Source organism: Doryrhamphus excisus, linkage group LG19 (assembly GCF_037039965.1).
Source record: "Doryrhamphus excisus strain RoL-2023G ecotype Guam linkage group LG19, RoL_Dexc_Guam_v1.1, whole genome shotgun sequence".
In the NCBI taxonomy this organism is placed as follows: Eukaryota; Metazoa; Chordata; class Actinopteri; order Syngnathiformes; family Syngnathidae; genus Doryrhamphus; species Doryrhamphus excisus.
The window spans coordinates 4477647-4500323 of NC_136375.1; the positions used below are offsets into that span (position 1 = coordinate 4477647).

The 22677-nt window shown below is 41.9% G+C and overlaps 1 protein-coding gene across 7 annotated transcripts in view; it reads right to left on the reverse strand.

Moving 5' to 3' along the window:
* Positions 1-58: 58 nt before the first annotated feature.
* The window catches only part of erbin (erbb2 interacting protein), a 56135-nt gene continuing 33516 nt past the window's right edge, over positions 59-22677 (reverse strand). For 2 of the 7 annotated variants that reach the window (XM_078799142.1, XM_078799141.1), the window contains 18 exons: positions 22460-22534; positions 20856-21000; positions 20548-20620; positions 20027-20156; positions 19838-19953; positions 16409-16478; positions 10941-11040; positions 10065-10435; positions 9801-9986; positions 7379-7496; positions 6543-6726; positions 5043-6465; positions 4746-4868; positions 4112-4168; positions 2248-2409; positions 2064-2156; positions 1911-1985; positions 59-1821 (listed from right to left, as the gene is read on the reverse strand). In XM_078799142.1, the coding sequence (XP_078655268.1) occupies positions 1714-1821; positions 1911-1985; positions 2064-2156; positions 2248-2409; positions 4112-4168; positions 4746-4868; positions 5043-6465; positions 6543-6726; positions 7379-7496; positions 9801-9986; positions 10065-10435; positions 10941-11040; positions 16409-16478; positions 19838-19953; positions 20027-20156; positions 20548-20620; positions 20856-21000; positions 22460-22534 (3609 nt within the window). In that variant the 3' untranslated portion in view covers positions 59-1713. Of the gene's footprint in view, positions 1822-1910; positions 1986-2063; positions 2157-2247; positions 2410-4111; positions 4169-4378; positions 4437-4745; positions 4869-5042; positions 6466-6542; positions 6727-7378; positions 7497-9800; positions 9987-10064; positions 10436-10940; positions 11041-16408; positions 16479-19837; positions 19954-20026; positions 20157-20547; positions 20621-20855; positions 21001-22459; positions 22535-22677 lie in introns of those variants that run through there. The other 5 variants (XM_078799143.1, XM_058057301.2, XM_058057299.2 and 2 more) reach the window with 5 other exon arrangements.

Below are 22677 nucleotides of genomic sequence, written 5' to 3' on the forward strand. Positions count from 1 at the left end.
CTGAACACACGTTATGAGTTGGCCAGCATTAACACGATACAAACAAAACCAAAACAGGTTCATTGTGAAAGAGCGTTCGTTTATTTTCCACAGGTTACGGCAGAAACAGTTCATTATGTACAAAATCTGGAATGTGGCATGAATGCATGTCAATGTCACTGTGACCGAAACATTTGAAATATTCGAGCGATTCGAACTGCTGCCTCTGCATTGGAAACTTATTGCTGGTACAATTGAAAATTGCTCGTCATTCATTTCCTCTTTCAGTATTTACATTTCGATTAGTAATGTCTAAAAAAAAACAAAAAAAACAAGACAGGAACCTGCAAAATAAATAAGACGTGATCATCAGAAACAGTTCAACATGGAAGAAGAAGAAAAATGATCTCCCAAGATTGTCTACAAAGACAAACTTTAACTGAATAGAAATCAGAATCACCAACAAGGAACACCTCGAAAACTGCACATTAAATCACCATTTACCCCAAAAGGAAAAAAAATCATGACTCAAAAGTGACTTTGATTCTAAACAACATCTGTCTTTTACTACTTGTCCAAATTTGACTGCATAAACTGTTTCTATGTGCTCACAAATGTCCGACTGGAGTGGACTGGATTCATGCAGCTGACGGCTGAATGAATAAAACCATTCCAAACTTTGAACAAACATCAAAGTGATAAAAAGTGACAAACATTTACACGACGCAGAGACTCTTCTTCACACTATCGTATACATATATATATATATATTTCATGTGCCGTTTCATTACAAAACTCTCTTTTTGATATAAAAAAATCATGTAAAATCATCAGGTGTTTCTAAAAGGGTTTAAAAACAATCCAATGTTGTCTCAATGGGATTTTTGGAGGGGCTGTCTAACAAGGCTTTATTGCTTCGAAGCCTGGAAGCTGCAAATTTGACTATTGCTTGGTGGTGCTGGGTTCATAGGTCATCCCCAGGTCAAACAGTTCAAGGTCATTATGGCACTTGCTTCTCCCACACCGAAATAACTAACACAAATGGACTTTAAAAAAAAAAGGCAAAGAGTGGTGGTGTCCCAAGTGAAAGTATGACTCCACAGGATGGCCGCCTTAAATAACAACAAAAACATGAAATGTTGACCTGTTCTTACTCAAGGAGCCTTCCGGAATCCTCCCCATTCCAAACGTGCACACTCGCTTTGGTCATGCAGACGAACAAAAGAGAAACCTCTCCAGCGCATTAAGGCCGAGCATCTCTCCGGCTGTCTACTTGGAGCTCTCCTAGTCTGAGAAGCTCAAGTCCAATGGCGGGGCTGAGGATTCTCTGAGGTACGATGGGAGCGTGGCGGGACAGGGCGCGGGGTGTTTGCAGGTTCTCAGGCGTGGCCTTCATCCACTTCCGTTTCTGCTCCACAAGCACATGACACAGTCCACCTTCAACTGCAGACGGGTCAAATTAAAAGATAGAGAAAAAAGATCAAGTGGAAGCCCTGCCCCCTAGTGGTCATGGTGATGAGTGGTAGAAGGCGGAAATATCTGCATGAGGGGGGGAGCTCAGTCTTCAGCTGCTTTTGTATAAAAATAGAAAGCACAGTGACGGCCCGTTGGCTGATGGTGGCCGCGTCGACCCGCTTACATTCAAGTGGCGCTCTCCCGTTTCTGCTACCGCAAATAGTTCTGACGGGTGCCCAGGGATCTATAAAAATAACATCTCCCATTTTCAGTCCCAGTCTACGCTTGAATGTCTCTCACGATTGTCAGATCCACAGTGTTGGCGAACGTCTTGAGGAGGGACACGGCGTTTCCGTGGTCGATATTCACAAAGCTGTATCCATTCGCCTGTGAATACAAGAGGTATTCACACAATAAATAAAAATACACACATAACACCACAAAAAGTGCCTCATTGGTTCAAACAAATCACGTACTTGGATGATTTTATCACCGGGCTGAAGAATCTTGGAAGCCGGACCCTCAGGTTGGACCCTCGTCACAAAGATCCCCTAAAATGATCAGTCCCCGTTGTGTTAACGTTGCAATAATTCAAACTTCCATCCATTTGGCGAAGTACAAAACTTTACATTGTCATCTGGACGAAAGGGGTTCCCACGACCTCCCACTCCTCCGGATATACTGAAACCCAGTTCCGGATTTTTCTCGACCTTCACATGGATCTGAAAGGCATCGAGTGCAATAAATTTGTTATTGTAATCGCTAAGCTAAAAGGGTGGTTGGCTGTAGTGTCACATTTCCCGCCAAACTGACCTCATGCTGCGGCGCCTCGTGTGGCGCCCGCGGGGGTCCCTGCTGGGAGACTTTGAGCATCAAGTAATCAATGAGCTGCTCTCTGGACGGGTGGCGGGCCATGGACCCCTGGCTCATGTGGGGACGAGCGGATGAGCTCATCTGTCCGTTCATCAGAGGCACCTGCGACGCCACAGCACCACGTCAAAATCACATCAAAGCTTTTCACCATCATGTATGCTCTCCATTTTGTTGCATTTTTAAGTTCAGTCTGTACAGTACAGTGGCCTAATATACTGCACGGCGGACGAGTGGTTAGCACGAAGGCCTCACAGCTAGGAGACCCGAGTCACAATTCCACCCTCGGCCATCTCTGTGTGGAGTTTGCATGTTCTCCCCGTGCATGCGTGGGTTTTCTCCTGGTACTCCGGTTTCCTCCCACATTCCAAAAACATGCTAGGTTAATTGGCGACTCCAAATTGTCCATAGGTATGAATGTGAGTGTGAATGGTTGTTTGTTGTTTTGCTGCCTCTCGCCCGAAAACAGCTGGGATAGGCTCCAGCACCCCGGCGAGGATAAGCGGTAGAAAATGAATGAATGAATGATATACAAATACAATAAAGCATTAAAGACTAGATATGTAGTATTTTACACTGGTCACCAGGTGTCAGTAATGTTCCATTGATGAGACAATAGCAACAGCAGAGTAGATGTTACGTATATACAGTTTCGCTTTTGTGTAGAGTTGGGCGAAATCTTTATATAGCGATATATACATAATGTTTTCCTCAGAATTGAGTGATTCCATATTTTTTCTTACTGCTTGATCTAAAAAAGAATTTGTTCTTGACTATCACAACTTTTTCCTTGATTTCTTTCAGTGTTTCTTAAAGCCAGAAAGTTGCAGTATTAAATGTTTTGGTTTTGTGGCATTTCTGTAATCTGCTTTTTTTCTACAAAATTAAACAACTGGTGATTCCATAACTTTTGCCAGGGGTTGTACAACTACTAGCCAAACTTCATCAGCGTTTATCACCTACAACTACTAGGACACCGAGTAGTTAATGTAAGAAACGTTTTACAAAGTCCAATGAAAACGTGCAGATTCTGAGTGGGGAAAAAAAAAACCAGACGCACGTTTATTTTGAACGCAGCTTGTCTTAGATGTAAATAGACATTCTCCACAAACGGAACACACTCCTGTGACCATCCTTCCATTAAGAGCGCCGTTTGCACATTTTGTTTCCATATGCAGTTGGAATTGCATAGGTGACTACATCTTCCTTCATCACAAGTACAGGCATTACAGTTGGTTGAAGAATTAATAGCAATGTGTGCAGAGGCTGACATCCCATTAGAAAAGTTAGCTAGTTTCTTACCAAGACAAAGTACATGTGGCTTTACATTTTGAGACAAGTGTATTTCATTATATGGCTTCAGGTTTGTAGCTTTTTATACAAGACTCACGCTGAATTTCAATTTTATATCATCATATCGTGATACTTCCCAAAAATATCCCGATATAAGATAAGGTCCATATCGCCCAACCCGACTTTTGTGTCTTTCTTGACTTTTACAGTGCCAAATTTCAAGCCTTGAAGAAAAGATGAGTAAAAATTGTGGGCTTTTTAAAGTCCCTTATATGAATACTGTACATTCACCTAGTATTATCACTTATTTATACATTTTTAGTCTTTAAGTTTAGACTTAGTCTGTTTTCTGTAGAAAACAACAACCTAGTTCCAGGGAAAAACAATGCTCTCTGGACCAAAATCTGCAGAAAAAAATATTGGCCTTGGCTTAATAAAAGGTCGGGAAACACTGAATTAGAAGATTGTTTTTGGTGAAGCGCCTTCTAGTGATAGAAAGATGAAGACCACCTACTTTTCTGCGGGAGTCCATAGTGTAGCTTTGCTGACCTGGCGGTCCAAACACATCCTCCTTAAAAAAAAAAAAAAAGACAAATAATGTTGATAATTCATACACAAGTCATTAATTAAGGTATAACATTGACACCAGACAGTGTGGGGCTGATTTTTTGAAGCATTCAGAAAAATAATTCCATAAGAAAGAAGAGAAGAAAAGAGCACGGCCTCCAACTAAATGTGGACTGAGCGTTGCTACAATGCTTGCGTGTTCTGCTCTACTTACGTTTCGCACACACTCAGCTCTGATGCCCGAACACGCAGTGAGAAGTTGTGAGGTGACGCTGAAGTGATGACGAGGTGGAGGATCAGGACGATGACGCAGCACAGGAAGTTAAAAGACGATGATGTTGACGGTTTGAGGATTAGGACAGGGTATTAACGTGAACATGAATTAGGGCTTTTTGGGGGGGGGGCTAACTAGTCTGCTCAATATTGGTGGATTGGGAGTGCTTGGGATGCTGGTAGTTGTGACAAACCAAACATTCTCACACTTGCCTCCAACAGAACAAGTGGCAGATGTTTGCAAGGGTCTAACACAGCGGGAGATACTAGGCTAGCCTTAGCAGCTGACGTTCTGTGGCGGTACTCACGCTGAAGGCGCCGTAGGGCCTAAACAGCAGCGAGCCTTGGCTGGCTCGCACGTCTCTACAGCTGCCGTAGTGGGAGGAGCCCAGCGGAGCGCTATTGGAATTATAGGAGCGAGACAGCGCGTTCTGAACACCAGCCGCAGGCCATGCAATCCACCCAGAGTGACACACACAAAACACACATGCAACAAAGAGCAAATGCTTGATGCATTAGCAAAGGAACACCCTTTCCTCAAAAAGTAGCCTCCCTTAAAAAATATATCTATTGCTCATATTAGTTTTTTTGTATTTTTTTTTTACCTTTTCCATTTTCTTGGCCTCAATGTGCCGCATCACCTGGTCCCTCCAGTCCACCGGCACCCTTCCCGGTCCCCCGGACACCAGACCAGGCCCGTCCAGGAGGGAGTGCTCTGACTTGACCCTGACATTGGGCCTCTTGTTAGGGCTGCCTTGCTGGTAGTGGAAGTCGCTGACCGACATGGTCCGCTCCGGAAGCTCGTGGGGTGGCGGCCTGGAGGTGGGAGGCCTGGCTGGAGCGGCGATGTCGATGCTGTAAGTGCGGGCCGATATGGGCCTCTGCGCCGCCTGGCTCATGGCCAGCGGGCCCCTGGCGAGGGTGTGGATGTCCCTGTAGGTCAGGTAGTCGCCCTCAGGCAGCTGCATGCGTCTGCCCTCGCCCACGGAGGCGGTGCTACTCTGCCGTTGCAAAGTGCCCCCGATGGACTGGCTGCTGGTAGACTGAAGCCTCTCCTTGGCCCAAATGTCCGCAGGTGCTTTGGATCCCATGGGGGGCCCCCTGTGCTGGGGCTGCAGCGGGTAGGGGGGGGCCTGATTACGGTTGGAGTAGTTGGTATTAGCGAGTGAGTGGGCAGCGGGAGGGAGGTAGCCTTGGTGTTCTGGAGGCATTGGCGTCCTCTGGGCCCACATCCCCTCGTTGGGCACGGCGCTGCTTGTGTACTGTACATTGTACTGAGGAGGGGGGGCGCCCATGGCCATGCTGGAGGGGGCTGGGTATCTGCTGGTGCTGGTGGCAACCTTTGAGGAAGACAACAGGTCTGAAGAGGAGGCGTGAGAGCTTGGGTAGACTTGAAGAGTCTGATCGTTGAGCAAGGAGGCGGACTTGCTCCTCACGATGCTCTGGCCCTGAGCCGTGGGGCCCTGACTGGGCTCGGGGGCGGCGCCCACCGTCCTTGCCTCTGCTGCGGTGTCGCGATTGATGTCAAACGAGTACAGCTTCATGCCTCCCGTTTCTATGTTGCTGACACTCTGAGACTTGGTCACCTGGGGGGGGTGGCACCTCTTTTCGGGAGACAGCTCCTCGTTGCTACGAGACATCTCGCCGCTCGCCGTCACGCCGGCCAAGGACACCACCTGCTGGTTCCCGTTCTGAAAATGGTGCATGTTGTCAAAAGCCCGCTTGGCGTCAACTTCCTCCTGTCTGAGTGAACCATTGTGAGGTTCCAGCTGCACCATGTTGTCTGTGGGCGAGTTTGATAGGTTCATGTTGATCTTGTCCCACTTGGTGTAGCCATCCTCCATGCCGTTGTTCAATCCCCTCTCGATGAAGGCCATCCTGGCTTCCACAGACAGGTCGTAGTCGCCTGCTGGCTCAGTGGCAGTCTGCTGGCCCCTCAGCAGCGCCTGGAGAGACGTTTCAGAGCCGTTGCCGTTATGAAGGAGCCTGCTGGTGTCTTTGGACGGGTTCATGTTCTCATCTTCTTGCCTGGAACAAAGATGGAGGAAAATGTTGGCCAAAGTGGAAAGTGTACTGTTGTAAAGAAGTCGCAGCACAACACAGACCTGCTTTTTGGCAGGAAGGGCATCTTTGCCTCCCTCTCGGGGGTGCACAGGGAGTTGTCCTGACTGCTGTCGGTGGTCAGCGACACAGAGTCCGACATGCGTGATGGCGACGAGCAGTTGCTGTTGTTCTGGTTGCTGTTGGCCACCGTGTCATCGAGCAGCGAGTCTGCATCCTTGCTGTCATCTGGACGGTATAAAGAGAAAAAAAGAAGAAAAAAAAGCTGTTACAAGCTGTTATTTCTTTTCTTGTAGAAAATACTAGGGATGCATGATATTTTTTTTCCCAAGCTGAGACCGATAGCTGATTCGATTCCTGCTTCTCAAGACCAATACGATAACTTTTTATATGGATTATTTGGAAAAACTTTAACTATAGTCTGTGCACATCTGGAGGGAAAATGACTTCAAAAATGTTGGATTTGACAAACTGCACAGGTGGGCGGCTTCTTGGGCAGCGCGGCCACCTTTGTGGGCTTTCAGGGCACCGCCGTGGCAACGCTGGCATTTCAGGTAGCTGGTGGATTTTCCCATGTTGATGTTATTTCTTCTCTTGTTGCAAAGTATTAGCGAGCGAGCTAGCTAGCTAGCTAGTGTGCGTGGGAGGTGTCTGAGGCAGTGGGGACCTCCCACACCATAGACCCTATGTTTGTTTCTATCACGTGTTCACAGCACGTTACATATCGTAGACAATAAACGTCTTCCCTCATTGAGCGTTTTTTTTTTAACTTCTCGGTTATCTGAGCTACTTGTTAATGGTATCGGATATATCGGAATGTCAGAATTTGTCATATCGTGCACCTCTAGAAAATACTCAACATAAAGCCCACACAATGTACCTTTCTTGTCCTTACTCAGCGTCACCACTTTGGGCTGGTTGATGGATATCTCGATGAGAGGAGGCCTCATCTCAGCAATCTTCATCTCCTCCTCTTCATCAGACAACTCCTCAGAGTCCTGGACAGAGAAAATGCTCGATGTTGGCTTTTTACTAATATTGTGCAGCACTTGATGTCCAATCCCGATAAGAACCAATACCGATATAGGCAATAGCTCTTCCCCAAACCAATATAGTGTTATGAAGACATTATAATTCTTTTACTGCAATGCCACTGGACGCAGTTCACAAATAAAAATTTTGTTTGTGCAAAATATTAATAATTATAATAATACATTTTATTTGTATAGCGCTTTTCAGAGTACTCAAAGACGCTTTACAGTGAAGAAAAAAGAAATAAAAAATAGAGTTGAGTAAAAAACACAGTAAACGTTGCATTAAAATACAATATCCATACGTTCAGAGCTAAAAACAAGGCTAAAAATGGGGCGGGGCACATCAGTCAGGTATAAAAAGTTAGACATTAATAAGACAAATAGCTATTTGTAGTTTCACTGCTCTCCCACTAGGTTTTGTTTGTACTAAGGATGTGGAAAATAATCGATATCAATCGATACATTGATGCGCATGTGCGCCATGCGAGTGCATCGGCTCATTCACTGGGTATGGATGCAACTGATGGGTGAAATCTAGATTCATCACGATGCGTTTGTGGGTATCGGTAAAATCTGATGCCAGCGCTGTTTTATTAATGTTCAACTTCACCCCATATGCTGTTCCCCAGGTGCCATGAATGCGCCATCATTATTTGGCCTATTGTATTGAATACGGACGGAAGCCGTGAGGCACATACAACTGCTAGTAAAACAGCATGGAAGTTTCTATATTTAACCCCCCCTCAACATTTAAATGGTATGTTTGGAAACACTACGGATTCTCAAAGAACAGCGGAAAGCTGGACAAAACGTCCGTCATTTGAAAAGAAAGCCGCGTTAAGAAGCTGTACAACGGCAGCACGACAAACATGCAGACCCCCTTAAAAAGGGGACACCACAACACGGACAAGTCTACCCCCGCCTCCCCGTCTAGTTCGTCGGACACCGGGGAAAAAACAAGCAAATCAGGTCAGAACAAGTAGATCTTCCGCTTCTTCCTGAATTTAGAAACAATTTAAAAAAGGTATAAGTTGTTTTCCACTTTCTGCTCCTCACTACTGTATTAGCCTAGCTGCTAGTGCATTCATATTAGCAGTATGTTTAACAGACAGGAATATAAACAAACATTGATTGCACTGTTAAAAGTGTCACTTTAACTTTGTTGTTGCTGTACTGTATTTTTTACAGCAGTAATTATTGTTTCATTGTTTTACTCCACCACTGAACCACTGCTATTGTAATTGCATAGCCGATGTGAAAGTGGGAGGAAAGTTGTTTTTGAAAAACGGTTGCTGTTTTAAGATGGCAAAAAGAATGATGAAGAAGTGGTGCATCGTAAAAAAGAAACAGCACCTTAGTTGAATTTACTGCCAAGTGCCTAGAAGGAATAAAGCCAAATCCTTTTTGTAGGACCATACTGAATTACATTTTTTCCCTTTGCTTATTTGTATCATGTTGAATTGCATCATATCGCAATAAATTGCACCATTCCATATCGGATTGCATTGATGTGAACTAAATGATTATCGCATTGTGAAGAGGATGAATCGTATCGCATTGTATCAACAGAAAATTCCATGTATCGTTAAAGTATGGTATCGCTGGCAGTGCATTAAGATGTGTATCGAATCGTCCTCAGTGCTGAGATTCACGTCCCTATTTTTTTTTTTTACACATGGTAAAAGTTGTGCATTTTCCTACGCACAAGTAGAGAAAAAAATCCAAACTTTTCGTGGGAATATCTCTGCAGTGGTTTGCTGAGAAAGCTATCAGAAAGAGGCAAAAATGTTGATTGCTCTTTTCCACGTTCAAAGCTAAAGTGTGACTATCTTGTTTCGCCTGAAACACAAAGACAACAGACCTGCCTTCATGCATGACTAAATTAATGAAAGTAAAAAAAAAGATGTTTAAATACGATGATTAATCAATTACAGAAATAGTTGTTGTTTAATTGTATTCATCGTTGGCAGTTCTAATCCAATGATGTGATTCTGTTAACTATGGAGTTTGGCAAGCTGCACATTTCCGTGTGGCACAAACATCCATGTAAAGTATGTAAAGCATGAAACTCCATACTAATACAGTCAGTCCAATTATAAACTGGGCTCATCCAGCACAAGTGTGGTGTGTATTTGCTAGTATTTTGCTGCGTATGACTCCGAGTGTGATATTAAATTAGCCTTACTTCCCCCTGGCAGTGCTTACAAATTACAAATGAACCAAAGGTCTGAGGCTCCCAGCAAGGCTTCCAACGGGTGGTGCACGTACCTCCAGCGTGTCCTCGTGGTTCATCATGGAGCCCTCGGACGACTTGAGTGGGACATGCTGGGAGCTGAAAGACTCAGACGTGTCCTTGGACGCTGGTTCTGGAAGGCTGGGGATTGTGAATGTGATGTTGCAGGCTTTGGACTCCATGTCAGACACCAGGCCATTAGAACAGGGCGCTTCTATCACCTGCACACAGACATGAACGTCCAGTGAGAAAAGTGACGCTGAGAAGACATTGTGCGGAAGCTCTTAATGAAAGGTGACCTTCACTCCCACATCCTGCACTCCAATGTGGTTCTTCTCAACAGGTTTGGGGTCCTTTCCAGACTCGTCGCTGGACTCGTCCTCCTTGAGCCTGTGCGCCACGGACTGGGCCGTCTTCACCATGTTCTTCAGCTCGTCTGGATACGGCGTGGGGTAGCGCTTCAGGTTGCCCTCCTGCAAAGCAGACATCTTGGTGATAATAAAATATCGACTGAGCAGACTGCAGGGAATCATTAAAAGGTCACGTACCCTGGGAGGCGTTTCCCGCTCGTCTTTGTCCTCATCGCACTCGAAGGCCACCTGAGCTCTGTGTTTGCGTTGCTCTTCCCATAGGGTCGGATTGAAGCTCTCCGAATCGGAGTTGGGAATGTCTGAGACACATATGAAACACTTTGCTGAGTACACTCATCAAGTATGTTTAAGTACTCATGTACTGTATACCTTTGTGACCCACATATCAGCACAGGCCAAAGCTGTTTTAATGTTTTGGTTTTATCTTCTCTGTTGCACTGAATGAGTGCAAGTCTGAGTTTTACCACTAGATGGCGCAAAGACAACAAGGACTCGGGTGAGGAATCTTTAAAGATACACTTTGGACACTTTGTGGTGAGGCACAGACTATTCCGATGACTCAGAAGCTTTTTAGCGGGTCAAGCGTGTAGCGTGCCAATGACTCCCATGGGGATGTTTTACCTGACGTAACACGACACCTCGTTAAGAGATGCTAGACAGGAGATGCTGGCTGTGTCTCTGGTAGCCTGCTCGCCGATTAAATATGCATGCAGGCATCTTCCGCAGGTTCAAGATGGTCGTGTCTATTATTTGGCAACGGCTGCTAAGACTTGGGGCGGGGGAAACGTGAACATCAATACTCACAGTCCTCTGTCCTGGTCTGCTGGGGGAACATGTAGTTGGTCAGCACAGTTTTCTGAGTCTCTGGATCTTCTTCTTTCTGCAGCGGGATTAGGGGTTTGGACTGAGAGAGACGAGGGAAAAAAAAAACGTCTCAGTACAGACCAATTCACACCTGGCGCAATCTTTCACCGTCACACAACCTGAAACACTTTTACTGTAGAACAGGGGTTCCAAAACTTTACCAACTCAGGGTCCACTTGAAAATCAAAAAAATGTCCGTGGCCCACCTTTGTCCTATAAACAGTACACAGACGAAATGCTGCGTTCTCAGCGCACTTAATAATAATAAAATTATTATTAAGTTATCATTATTATTATTATATACTATTAAGATTCAGGATTGAAATGAAAACAGGGGGATAAAGGAAGCCCAAACTTTTAATCTAATTAATTCTCATACTTTATATAATATACTTATTATACTTTAATATAATATAATATACTTATAATATAATAATAATAATATAATAATAATATAATAATAATAATATACACCAGAGAGCTACGTTCCAATGAAAAACTGTATAAGGTTCCTAAAATATTGTGACAGGTCAATAACAATAGGTTATTACTTAGGCCTATGAATATTTCTTTCTTAATCGTGCAATAAATATTTTACAATAAAAATAATATTTGGAAAAAGGAATTTTTAATGACCTCTCATGGCCCACCTGCAGTACCACCACGGCCCACCAGGGGGCTGCGGCCCACACTTTGGGAATCACTGCTGTAGAACATAATCATCAAACTTACTTGCTCATATGAGGCACAGAGCAATGAACACCTCCGTGTCGGTCTTATTTTCTCTGTGTTCCCTGTGCTGATATGTTCAGGCGCACTACCTAACTCGTTATAATCTCTTGAATGTTGCCCGTTATCCACAATCTCTCTTGAGCTTCATCAAATTATTCAGTTTTAATCCACTTAATTAATCATGATAATTAACCTGTTGCAACTATCTGTGAAATATGTCCATTTATACTGTATTTTAACAACAAAAGGATCGATACATACTAGATATACATTTGTATGTATTAACGGCTTGCTCCAAAGGAACTCAAAATTGAACGCAAGCGAAAAGATAGCACGTGTCAAAATCTACGCTAGCCGCTTGAATAGTTGCACATTTCAATCCCACTTTAACCAGGAAGAGTTGCGTTCAAAGACACAGAGGAATTCAAGGTGAATTTACGTTTTGAGGGGATTTCCGTGGATACTTCAATGCATCAAATTGTACTACTTTAGTGCAGGGGTGGGCAAACTGCGGCCCAGGGGCCACATGCGGCCCACCAAGTGTTTGAATCCGGCCCGCCAGTTGCTTTCTAAGTATTTCAACTTTTAACATACAAACTGGGTGGCACGGCGGTCTAGTGGTTAGCACGCAGACCTCACAGCTAGAAGACCAGGGTTAAATTCCCACCCTCGGCCATCTCTGTGTGGAGTTTGCATGTTTTGCATGCGTGGGTTTTCTCCGGGTACTCTGGTTTCCTCCCACATTCCAAAAACATGCTAGGTTAATTGGCGACTCCAAATTGTCCATAGGTATGAATGTGAGTGTGAACGGTTGTTTGTCTATGTGCCCTGTGATTGGCTGGCAGCCAGTCCAGGGTGTACCCTGCCTCTCGCCTGAAGACAGCTGGAATAGGCTCCAGCACCCCCGCGACCGTTGTGAGGAAAAAGCGGTAGAAAATGAATGAATGAATGAACATACAAACTGGCCACATGACTTGCAAGTGGAATGTCTTATTTAGTTAAAAAAAACAACAAAAAAACTAAACAAAACTGTCAAATGAAATGACAGTTTGATGTGGTCTGATGTTTAAAGTGCGGCTGAAAAATGTGGCCCACGAGTCAAAATATTTGCCCACCCCTGCTTTAGTAAGTGATAAGAATATCCACTTACTGTTTATTTATGCCACACATATGCGCATAATTAAGTCACTGTTGTGATTTTCCGGAGTTGCACTAATTCCTACAATGCCCAAAATACGGCAAAACACTGTCAGTACTACATGTTATCATGAATGTACTAGGGCTGGGACGACGGAAAAATACGTCGACACAAGAACTGCACGTCGATGCGCCTTCACTCAGAATTACTGGTGGGCAAAACCGTTCATTTCAGTGAACAGGATCATTCCGGTTCAGTCCGTAAAAAGAGCTGTTCATTTGGATCAATTGGTTGTTAGCCTGTGAACTCCCCCTGTGCATAGGCCCGGTCAGCCGTGTCGAGTCAGTCCGTTCATTCATGTTCACGTTCGTTACGACTTAACAGCTCACCAACTAGTGCTGAGTCGGTCATGAACCAAACAGCCGATGGACTGAACGGTGACCTCATTCATTCGTTCACAAAAAAGAACTTGTTCTTTTGACCCGTTCGTTCACGAAAGACACACCACTACTCAGAATCAAAAAATGGCGGCAACTGTGGCAACAAGTATCAGTGAGTCGGGCCAGAAGAAAAAAATCGCGCAACAAAGTATCCAAAGTATGGGAATACTTCACGCCAAAAGGTAATGATGCGGTGGTTTGTGACCTTTACAAAATTGAGATGACATATCACGACGGCGATGCACCAGCACCTATTGAGGAGGCACCCGGGAGCTGCTTGTGAGGAGTGTTCAACTTTTTTTTTTTAATTTCCCTGTTTGCAATGATTAACCCTGTCAATCATCCAAACTGCACCACGTAACTTGTGCTCCAGCCTCACACACACACACACAGATTATGTGGCCACACATCAGACACTTGCGTCTTGCTGACACTTTTTTTTTTTTAACTGACACAGACACACATTCCTCAAATACACGCTAGAGTTAGTTTTATTTCTATTATTAGTATTATTCATGCTATTATACTTTATTGATATGGGCAGATCATTTAGAAATATATATTTTTATTAACCCGTGCATGTATTTGTGATTTATGTTTTCAGGGACAGAATGTACCTATTCCCACATGGCCATAGGATGGATATGAAACCATATAACTATGCTGGAGGTTTTTGGAGGTGTTTTAATAGCAGGGTTTGTAGGTGAATAGGCGTGCCCAATTACCTACATTAATTACGGGCCTCTTTTAGGGCAGGGTGATATGTCAATATTTGTAAAATATCGATATTTCTTTTAAGCACCATATCAAAAACACGCATATCGTTCATATGGATATAGACCGGATTTGATGCAGAGTATGTATGTTTGATGCATGTATCTTCTGCCGCGTTTTTAGTATATTTACTTTTTGAATACTTTAATGTTTTTATTGTGCCAGCTTACACCTTAAGCAACCGTGCAGCTAAGGATGTTCATCGTTTGTAGCTTGCCGCTTGCTCCATTGTTTACATTCGAGAGCAGCTGTTAGCTTTGAGCACCGCTTCACTACGCCAAGATCCGGAGGAGGAGAGGCTGCATAGAGACAGTATAAAGGTTGCTGTATGAAGACGGTATCAACTATGTTTACCGTCTGTCGTCATGGGGAACGTGAGATGGAAGCGCTAACCCGGCTGCAGAGGGACTACCATGAATGCAGCATGATTGCACTGAAGATTGAATTATATTGAACTTTTTCTATATTTATTTAAAAAAATGAATGTTTTCTTTTAATATATAGTTTTTCTATAACATTGCTTACATTATTTGTGTGTACATATTATATTTGGCTTTGACTTTTGCGTAAACTCAGTTTGTGAAACAAATATGGGCATATATAGCACGAATCGATATTCAACCTACAGGGTCAGGCAAAATGATCTGACACATTTGTAGGTTAAATGGTAATGTTAATGGTTTTATTTTATTTGAACATGCATCAGACTACAATTGAATGCATCCCATAATCAGTTCACAGTTCCACATGTCCAAAAGGAGTAGGAATAAGCAAAGCTTATTAAATCCTACCCCTCCATTTGGTACTTTTACAATCAGTAACTGTTACATTTGTTCACTTCCTGCCTTCCCAATATAATATTATTTATTATATTATATATTAATATTTTTTTAAATTATTTATTTATTTTTTAAAAATTAAAAGCTTAAATAAAATTTTTCTTTTTTGTACTTTACTTTTTATTTTTTTAAATAAAAGGCAAATAAAGTAATGAAACAAAAAAGTGTTTTTATTTTCAAAAAGTACATATAATGCCATTTTGCTTTGTTTCTGTATAATGCCATTGTTTTTCGTTTCTTTTCCAGTTGCTGCCATGAATTGCACTGGTGATCATCGCGCTTTCACTGTGGAAACGTTTATCAAAATTTCAAAAAAAGTACAGTTTTCCTTTAAGGATGAAAATGCGTGCCGAGTATGAAAAATGTTGGCATGGTCCGTCAGTAAAAAGTCAAATCCTGACAAATCAGTCTTCAGTGATCTACAGGTAAGGGCCAGAAAATTAGAATATTTTCATAAACTTGATTTATTTCAGTCATTGTGTTCAAAAGGTATAACTTTTACATTATATTTAATCATTGCACACAGACTGATGCATTTCAAATGTTTATTTCTTTAATTTTGATGATTATAGGTGGCAACAAATGAAAATCTGAAATTCCGTGGGTCAGAAAATTAGAATATTACCTAAGGCCAATAAAAAAAAAGGATTTTTAGAAATGTTGGCCAACTGAAAAGTATGAACGTGAAAAATATGAGAATGTACAGTACTCAATACTTGGTTGGAGCTCCTTTTGCCTCAATGACTGCATTAATGCGGCGTGGCATGGAGTCGATCAGTTTCTGGCACTGCTCAGGTGTTATGAGAGCCCAGGTTGCTTTGATAGTGGCCTTCAGCTCTTCTGCATTTTTGGGTCTGGCATTCTGCATCTTCCTCTTAACAATACCCCACAGATTTTCGATGGGGCTAAGGTCAGGCGAGTTGGCTGGCCAATTGAGAACAGAAATATCATGGTCCTTAAACCAGGCACTGGTAGATTTGGCGCTGTGTGCAGGCGCCAAGTCCTGTTGTAACGTAAAATCCCCATCTGATCGACTCCATGCCACGCCGCATTAATGCAGTCATTGAGGCAAAAGGAGCTCCAACCAAGTATTGAGTACTGTACATTCTCATATTTTTCACGTTCATACTTTTCAGTTGGCCAACATTTCTAAAAATCCTTTTTTTTTTTATTGGCCTTAGGTAATATTCTAATTTTCTGACCCACGGAATTTCAGATTTTCATTTGTTGCCACTTATAATCATCAAAATTAAAGAAATAAACATTTGAAATGCATCAGTCTGTGTGCAATGATTAAATATAATGTAAAAGTTATACCTTTTGAACACAATGGCTGAAATAAATCAAGTTTATGAAAATATTCTAATTTTCTGGCCCTTACCTGTATAATGCAGTTTGCTTGCGAACAAAAGGTCGGACTATAAAGAAAAAAACGACATCATGACAAGGCTACTTGCGATGCCATGGCAACAAGATGGGCCTCACCTGGTTTTCGGACAGCCACATCGCCGTCATCTGGCTCAGTTGAGTGAAACTGTAGGGGAGGTTCCTCAGTCTGCAGTGGAACAAAAGCAGGTTGGAAGTCACGTGATCAGCATTAAAACCTTAAAAGCCTAAAAACCTGAAGAATCAAACGCTACCTACACTAATGAACATCGTTTGTCGGGCTGTCAAATGATTACATTTTTTAAATCAAATTAATCCAGGTTCTCAAAATAATTAATCATGATTAATCCCAATTTGCCACCGTATGTGAAATATGGCAATTTATGTTGTATTTTATGAACAAATAGATACATGAAAAGACTAGAGAGAATATTACAGTCATTGACGAAACAAGGCTGGTCTCATCATTTTTTCCGTTTATCGATCCATTGTTATGCCTGGTACACCTGAAGGTTTTGGCTGATATATGGGATGATGATATCTGTGTTTTCTGTATTGCTGCAGGTTTTGCTGTGATAATTATGACAATTTGATATGGATTCAACTTCTCCTTGGCCAATGTATTACTTATCATTTTATTTATGTTTTGGAAATATTTTAAATTACTATTCTGTTCAAAATGCGTGCCAAGAAATTCCCTAAAAATAAAGATTAGCCACGTTTACATGAGGAGTTTTTCTCTTTCCAAATGACTTTTCCGAAAACAATGGTATACATGGAAAGGAATATTCCAATCTCTTGTCTACATACGCCACTATAATCAAACAGAATAGTCAATGGGGCATGCCCAGTAAAGCGTAAACATCAACATCACGTGATACCGGCTTCCCCGAGTTTTCTTTCACTTGTTGGAATAACTCCGTATTGTCAGTTTTTCGTTGTCCTGTCTTGAAATTTAGTTTGGATCAAAAACAAACTTCCCGCAGCAGTCCAGTGCAGATTGCTCGCCTCCACTATTAAAAGCGAAGAACATCTTGAGCTGCGTGTTACGTCATATCTGAGCATGCGCTGAAAGAACGCACCCGGGATAAATTTAAACAGGAAAAGATCAAATTCAATCTTACTAATATTTTATAATTAAACTGGGGACATGTTTTATATAGATATATATTTTCTTTTTATGAATAAAGTACAGAAGGGTTTAGATTCTGTTCCACAGATGGCGGTAATGCACACCGAAAGCTGCTTGCCAACCGCCAATAAACAACAGAAGAAGAAAAACACCACGAAGAAGAACGCACCCTGACAACTTTCCGTTTGAGCGGGTACAAGATACCTCAATCGGATCGGGGAAAGGAATATTCCACCCCTGGGAATCCCATTATATGTTCATTCGGACTGGCACTTTTCTTTCGGAATGAGGTGTATACAAAGGTTACATTCTTTCCGAGCAAATAAACCGAATGCAATTGGAATATTTGGGTCCATGTATACGTGGCTAATGTTTTCATATGTAAAGGAACACATACTGAAAAATAAAAGGATGAAAAGGCCACTTGGATGTTCTGTGAAGCAACACAGTTTCTTTAATGCCTGCTACAAATAAAGGTACAGTTGCTTGGACATATGTAATGATGACGACAAAAATAGGTCATAGGAGTGACATTTTTTGCATGTAGAATGTTTGTCATTCATGTAACAATATAAGTGATTCTGGAAGAATCAAGAAAACCATGGAAGATGTTAGATATCACCTCTTAAATAAAATGAGCTATTTATGTTATCATTATCGTTATTAAATCTGTCCAAACAAATGTACCTTTAATTCTATCAGGCATTTAAGTGAATAAACAAGGGCGGTCTGACTGGATATTTCAAGAAAAAAAACTCAGCTTTGTGATATTAAGAGTAGTAACTTGGGTTTTATTCCCTAATATTACAACTTTTTCTCAATGTAATAAAAAAAACCCCACTTTATTAACTTGATTTTTACGACTTAAACCAATGTCTTTAATAATTCAACTCCATGCTTCCAGAATTACATTTTTCCTTCGAGTCTACTCATAAAATTGCAACTTTCTATCTAATTACAATATGACTTCTTTCTGTCAATAGTTGGACATTATTCCCAGAAAATGACAGCAATTCTGACTGGGTTTTTTTCTTAATTTTCCAACAATTTCAACTCCCTTCTTGTAAGTTGTATTCTCCTAACTATTCCCAGTTTAACTTCATTCTCATGACTTTATAGCCCCCCCCCCCAGCACAATTTTCCAACTTTATTTAGTTTCTCATATTAAAACTTTTGAAAAATAAAAATATAGTTTCTTTTAATATCTCAAACCGCTATGCTACTAAAATGACCTTACTTTGCCTTATATTACACTACAGCTCAAAAGTTTGGGATCACTTTTTTTGGCCAGTCTGAGATATGGCTTTTTCTTGGCAGTCCTGCTGAAGTCGCCGCTTCACTGTTGATACTGACGCTGGTGTTTGACAGCTACTATTTAGTCCAGCCAGGTGACGACCTGTTAGGCGTCTTTGTCTTAAACTACACACTCTCAGATATTTGTCTTCTTGCACAGTTGTGCATCGTTTTTCTGTCCTTGTTAGACCCTGTTTGTGTTGCTCTCTGAAGGGAGTAGTTAACAGCATAGTAAGAGATTTTAGTTTTAGTTTAGATTTTTAGGTGGGTTTCTAATAATCTATTAGCCTTATAAAATGATGAACTTGGATTAGCAGCCATACCAGGAGATTGATGCAGAGGACTGACAGCTGTTGATAGTAGGCCTCTATGCAAAACTGTAGATCCTTCTTTGAAAACCATCTGATTCATTTTAATTGTTAGTGAAATGGATAAAATGTTTGTGAAATGGGAAAAAAATATTTGTGAAATGCATGAAAATGTGTTTTTCTTTGGAAAACAAAGAAATTTGCAAGTGATCCCAAACTTTTGAGCAGTAGTGTAAATTATGAGTTATTTATTATGAAGATGTTTTTTCTCATTACAACATCTGTGATTATGTTGCCTTTCTGGTAAAATTACAGCAATTTTTCTGCAACCTAAATTGTACAAAAGAGACAAATGTATTTGTTGTTGCTTTATTTCTCATATTCCAACTTTTAATATTTCAACTTCATGCTACTAAAATGACAATATTTTTCTCATATAATTACAACTTACTGTTAATATTTTGACTTTTTTAGTTGCTTTCTTGCCATATTTTCATAATGCTATATTTTTATAATGTGCACTTTTAACTTAAAATGTGGACAATCCTGATGTAAACAATACCAAGCCTAGTCATCTCATAGCTCTGTAGTGTTTCACTGTAATTACATGATGTGGGAAGATAAAGAACGTTCCGTGCTCTCACTTTACAAGTCCGTGCCAACAGATGCGTCATTTCAAGCTTAATGACGGTGTTAATGACGTCTCGCTGACACCCGCATGGTTTATTGTCCACATTAAGCAGCTCTGGTTGCAAGAGCTGCTGTGTGTACAGCGGACAAACACGTGTCACTCACTTGTTGTTGCTCAGATTGATGACCTTCAGTTTCTGCATGTCGCCCATCTCCTCCGGCAGCGACTCCAGCTTGTTGGAATGTAGGAACAGCACCGTTGCACTCTTCCAGTTGCCCATCTGCGGTTGGATAAAAACGCGCCACAGGGTTAGATAATGAACACCAGCAGACACAAGAGAGCCGTGCACTCACCTCCGGGGGAAGCTGGCTGAGGAAGTTGTGATCTGCAGCGAAGGTGCGGATGCTGACGCACTGGCCGATGGAGGACGGCAGGGCTTCGATCTCGTTGAAGCTGCAGTCCAGTTCATCCAGACAGGTCAGCCTGGTGAGGCGGCAAGCACTTTGGTCACAACAAATATGGCGGCTAATCTGCTCAGATGAGAGCATCGCCATGGTCACATACGGCAGCATCTTAAAAGCTTGATGGGGCTTATAATGCCAACACGCAGTACGAGTTTGCCACACAAAGCCAACAACAGAGCCAACACAAGCTTTGCATCAATGGGAATAAATCATATCTGGCTTCTTAAACTCAAATCCTTGCATGGGATTAAAGTCAACCATCAGGCTTTGTTTCGTAATCTGCGTCAGCCTCCACAAGAGAGACAAACTCTTAACAACATCGTCAAGAACAAAGTGCAGCAGTGATGCGAGGACGCTGGGATTAAATGCATAGATTACAGTCCATTAGCGACGCAAGACTCCAGGCTCACCCTCCAATAGAGTCAGGCAAGTACATCAGCTGGTTCTCATCCACCTTCAAAGCCGTCAGTTTCTTCAGCGAGCCTGAACACCAGATACAGAGAGAGTTACACAACAACAAATAAGCTCCGGGTGCTAACCAAGGGAAACTTGCATCACTGCAGCATATTGGATTACGGAAGACTCATCAATACCCTCGGAATAAATCCCCGCTGATGTTGCCACAGAAGGAAATGACACTTTCCACAAATGCTAGTGAATATATTTCAGAGTGAGTATTTAATGCTTTCAAAGCCTGTACAGAGAAGGCAGCGTTTACCGATGGAGCCGGGCAGCTGCGTCAGAGCGTTGTTGGAGAGCAGCAGATCCTGCAGACTCTCACAGCCGCAGATTTGCTCGTCCACCATCTCCAGGTTGTTCTTGGAGACGTCCAGGTAGACCAGCTGCTTGAGCATACCTAGCATCTGAGACACGTGTGCAACGAAAAGGTTTTATTTGCATTCCTGAACGTAGACGGGAAAGACAAATATGATAAAGATCAATCAGATCCATGCAAAGATATCTGAGTTTCGGTGTGCTATCAAGCTAACTTTACAACAATATAAAATAGGTCCCCGCTATTTGTGGGAGTTACATTCGGGCAAAAAACTCCATAAAAACGTACCGTATTTTCCGGACTATAAGTCACACTTTTTCTCTTAGGTTGGCTGTTCCTGCGACTTATACATGAAAAAACTGTTTATGTTACATAAACACTGGACACCTTTTCTCTTCATGTTTATTTTTAGTGTAGCTGAATAACCATTGTGTTAGCATATCTTACACCTATTCAGCCTGTTCTCTATTCTTTTATTATTGTTAGAACTTGCCTTCCAAGAGGACGTAATGTCTGTTTTGGTCAAGGAGTTTGTAAAATAAATTACCCGCAAAAAATGTGACATACTCCAGTGTGACTTATGTATGTTTTTTTCTACCTAATTATGCATTTTTGGCCTTGTACGGTATATTTTGACACCAACACATACAAAATGTGGAACACAGTAACATGTGGAACACACGATGGCACTGTGCCACACAGACTAGCAGTGGTAATGGTAATGGTTTAATTTCATTTGAACATGCATTAGATTACAATTGAATGCATCACATAATCAGTTCACAGTTCCACATGTCCAAAAGGAGTAGGAAGAAGCAAAGCTTATTAAATAATTGGTAATTGGTTATTTTTAGCCTTATGCATTATTTTAGCTGTTTGAAGATGAACTATATCAGCAAGTTGAAGTATTTGTGATTTTAGAAATAAGGAGTTAGTATGTTCTCTGTAGGCGGCATTATGAATTATCCTTATTATTGCAGTACATTTGGTGAGTGAAGATTGCTTTTATAGTTATTAGCCCATATTTCCACACAATAAGTAAGATATGGTAGAACCAGAGATCAATTAAAGAGTGTGGAGTGATTTCTGATTGAGAACAAATTTTGCTTTGTTCAATATTGAAATATTTCTGGCCACCTTGTGTTGTATATTTGTAATATGAGGCTTCCAACTCATATTTTCATCCATTGTCATTCCCAGAAATGTATTTTCGGTCACCCTTTCAATGTCTACACTGTCTATTACATTATAAACATTATAAGCACAAAAAGGCAGGTTTTCCAAATGTTCACAAATGCTGAATCATGAATATGTGGGAAAGTGAATATGAAATAACATCATAAGAAATGTTGTGGAAAAAGACAATTGTAATGCAGAAAAGCACATTAAATGAAAAAGCCCAAAGGCCTCTGTGACTACAGCGGGTGTTGCTGACATGCCAGAACTAAAAGCACTCATTTTGACCTACTTAGAGAAAAATGGTGCATAATGAGGATGAAGATGAGAGTGATGCAGGGCTGAGGATGTGTGCGTGTGTATCTCAGTACCCCCGGTAAGAAGGTCAGTCTGTTTCCATCCATCCAGAGCTCCTTGATTCCAGTCAGCTGCTCCATCACCTCAGGCTGTGGGCGGCAAAGACAGAAAGCAGGTTAGGAGGTGTGGCAGAGTCAGGAAGAACATCTCAAACAAGCTGGACCCTCCTATGAGTCCCCAAGGCCTCATTCACGCAACGTTTACTCTGATGTCGCCTTCTTCCCGTCAATAC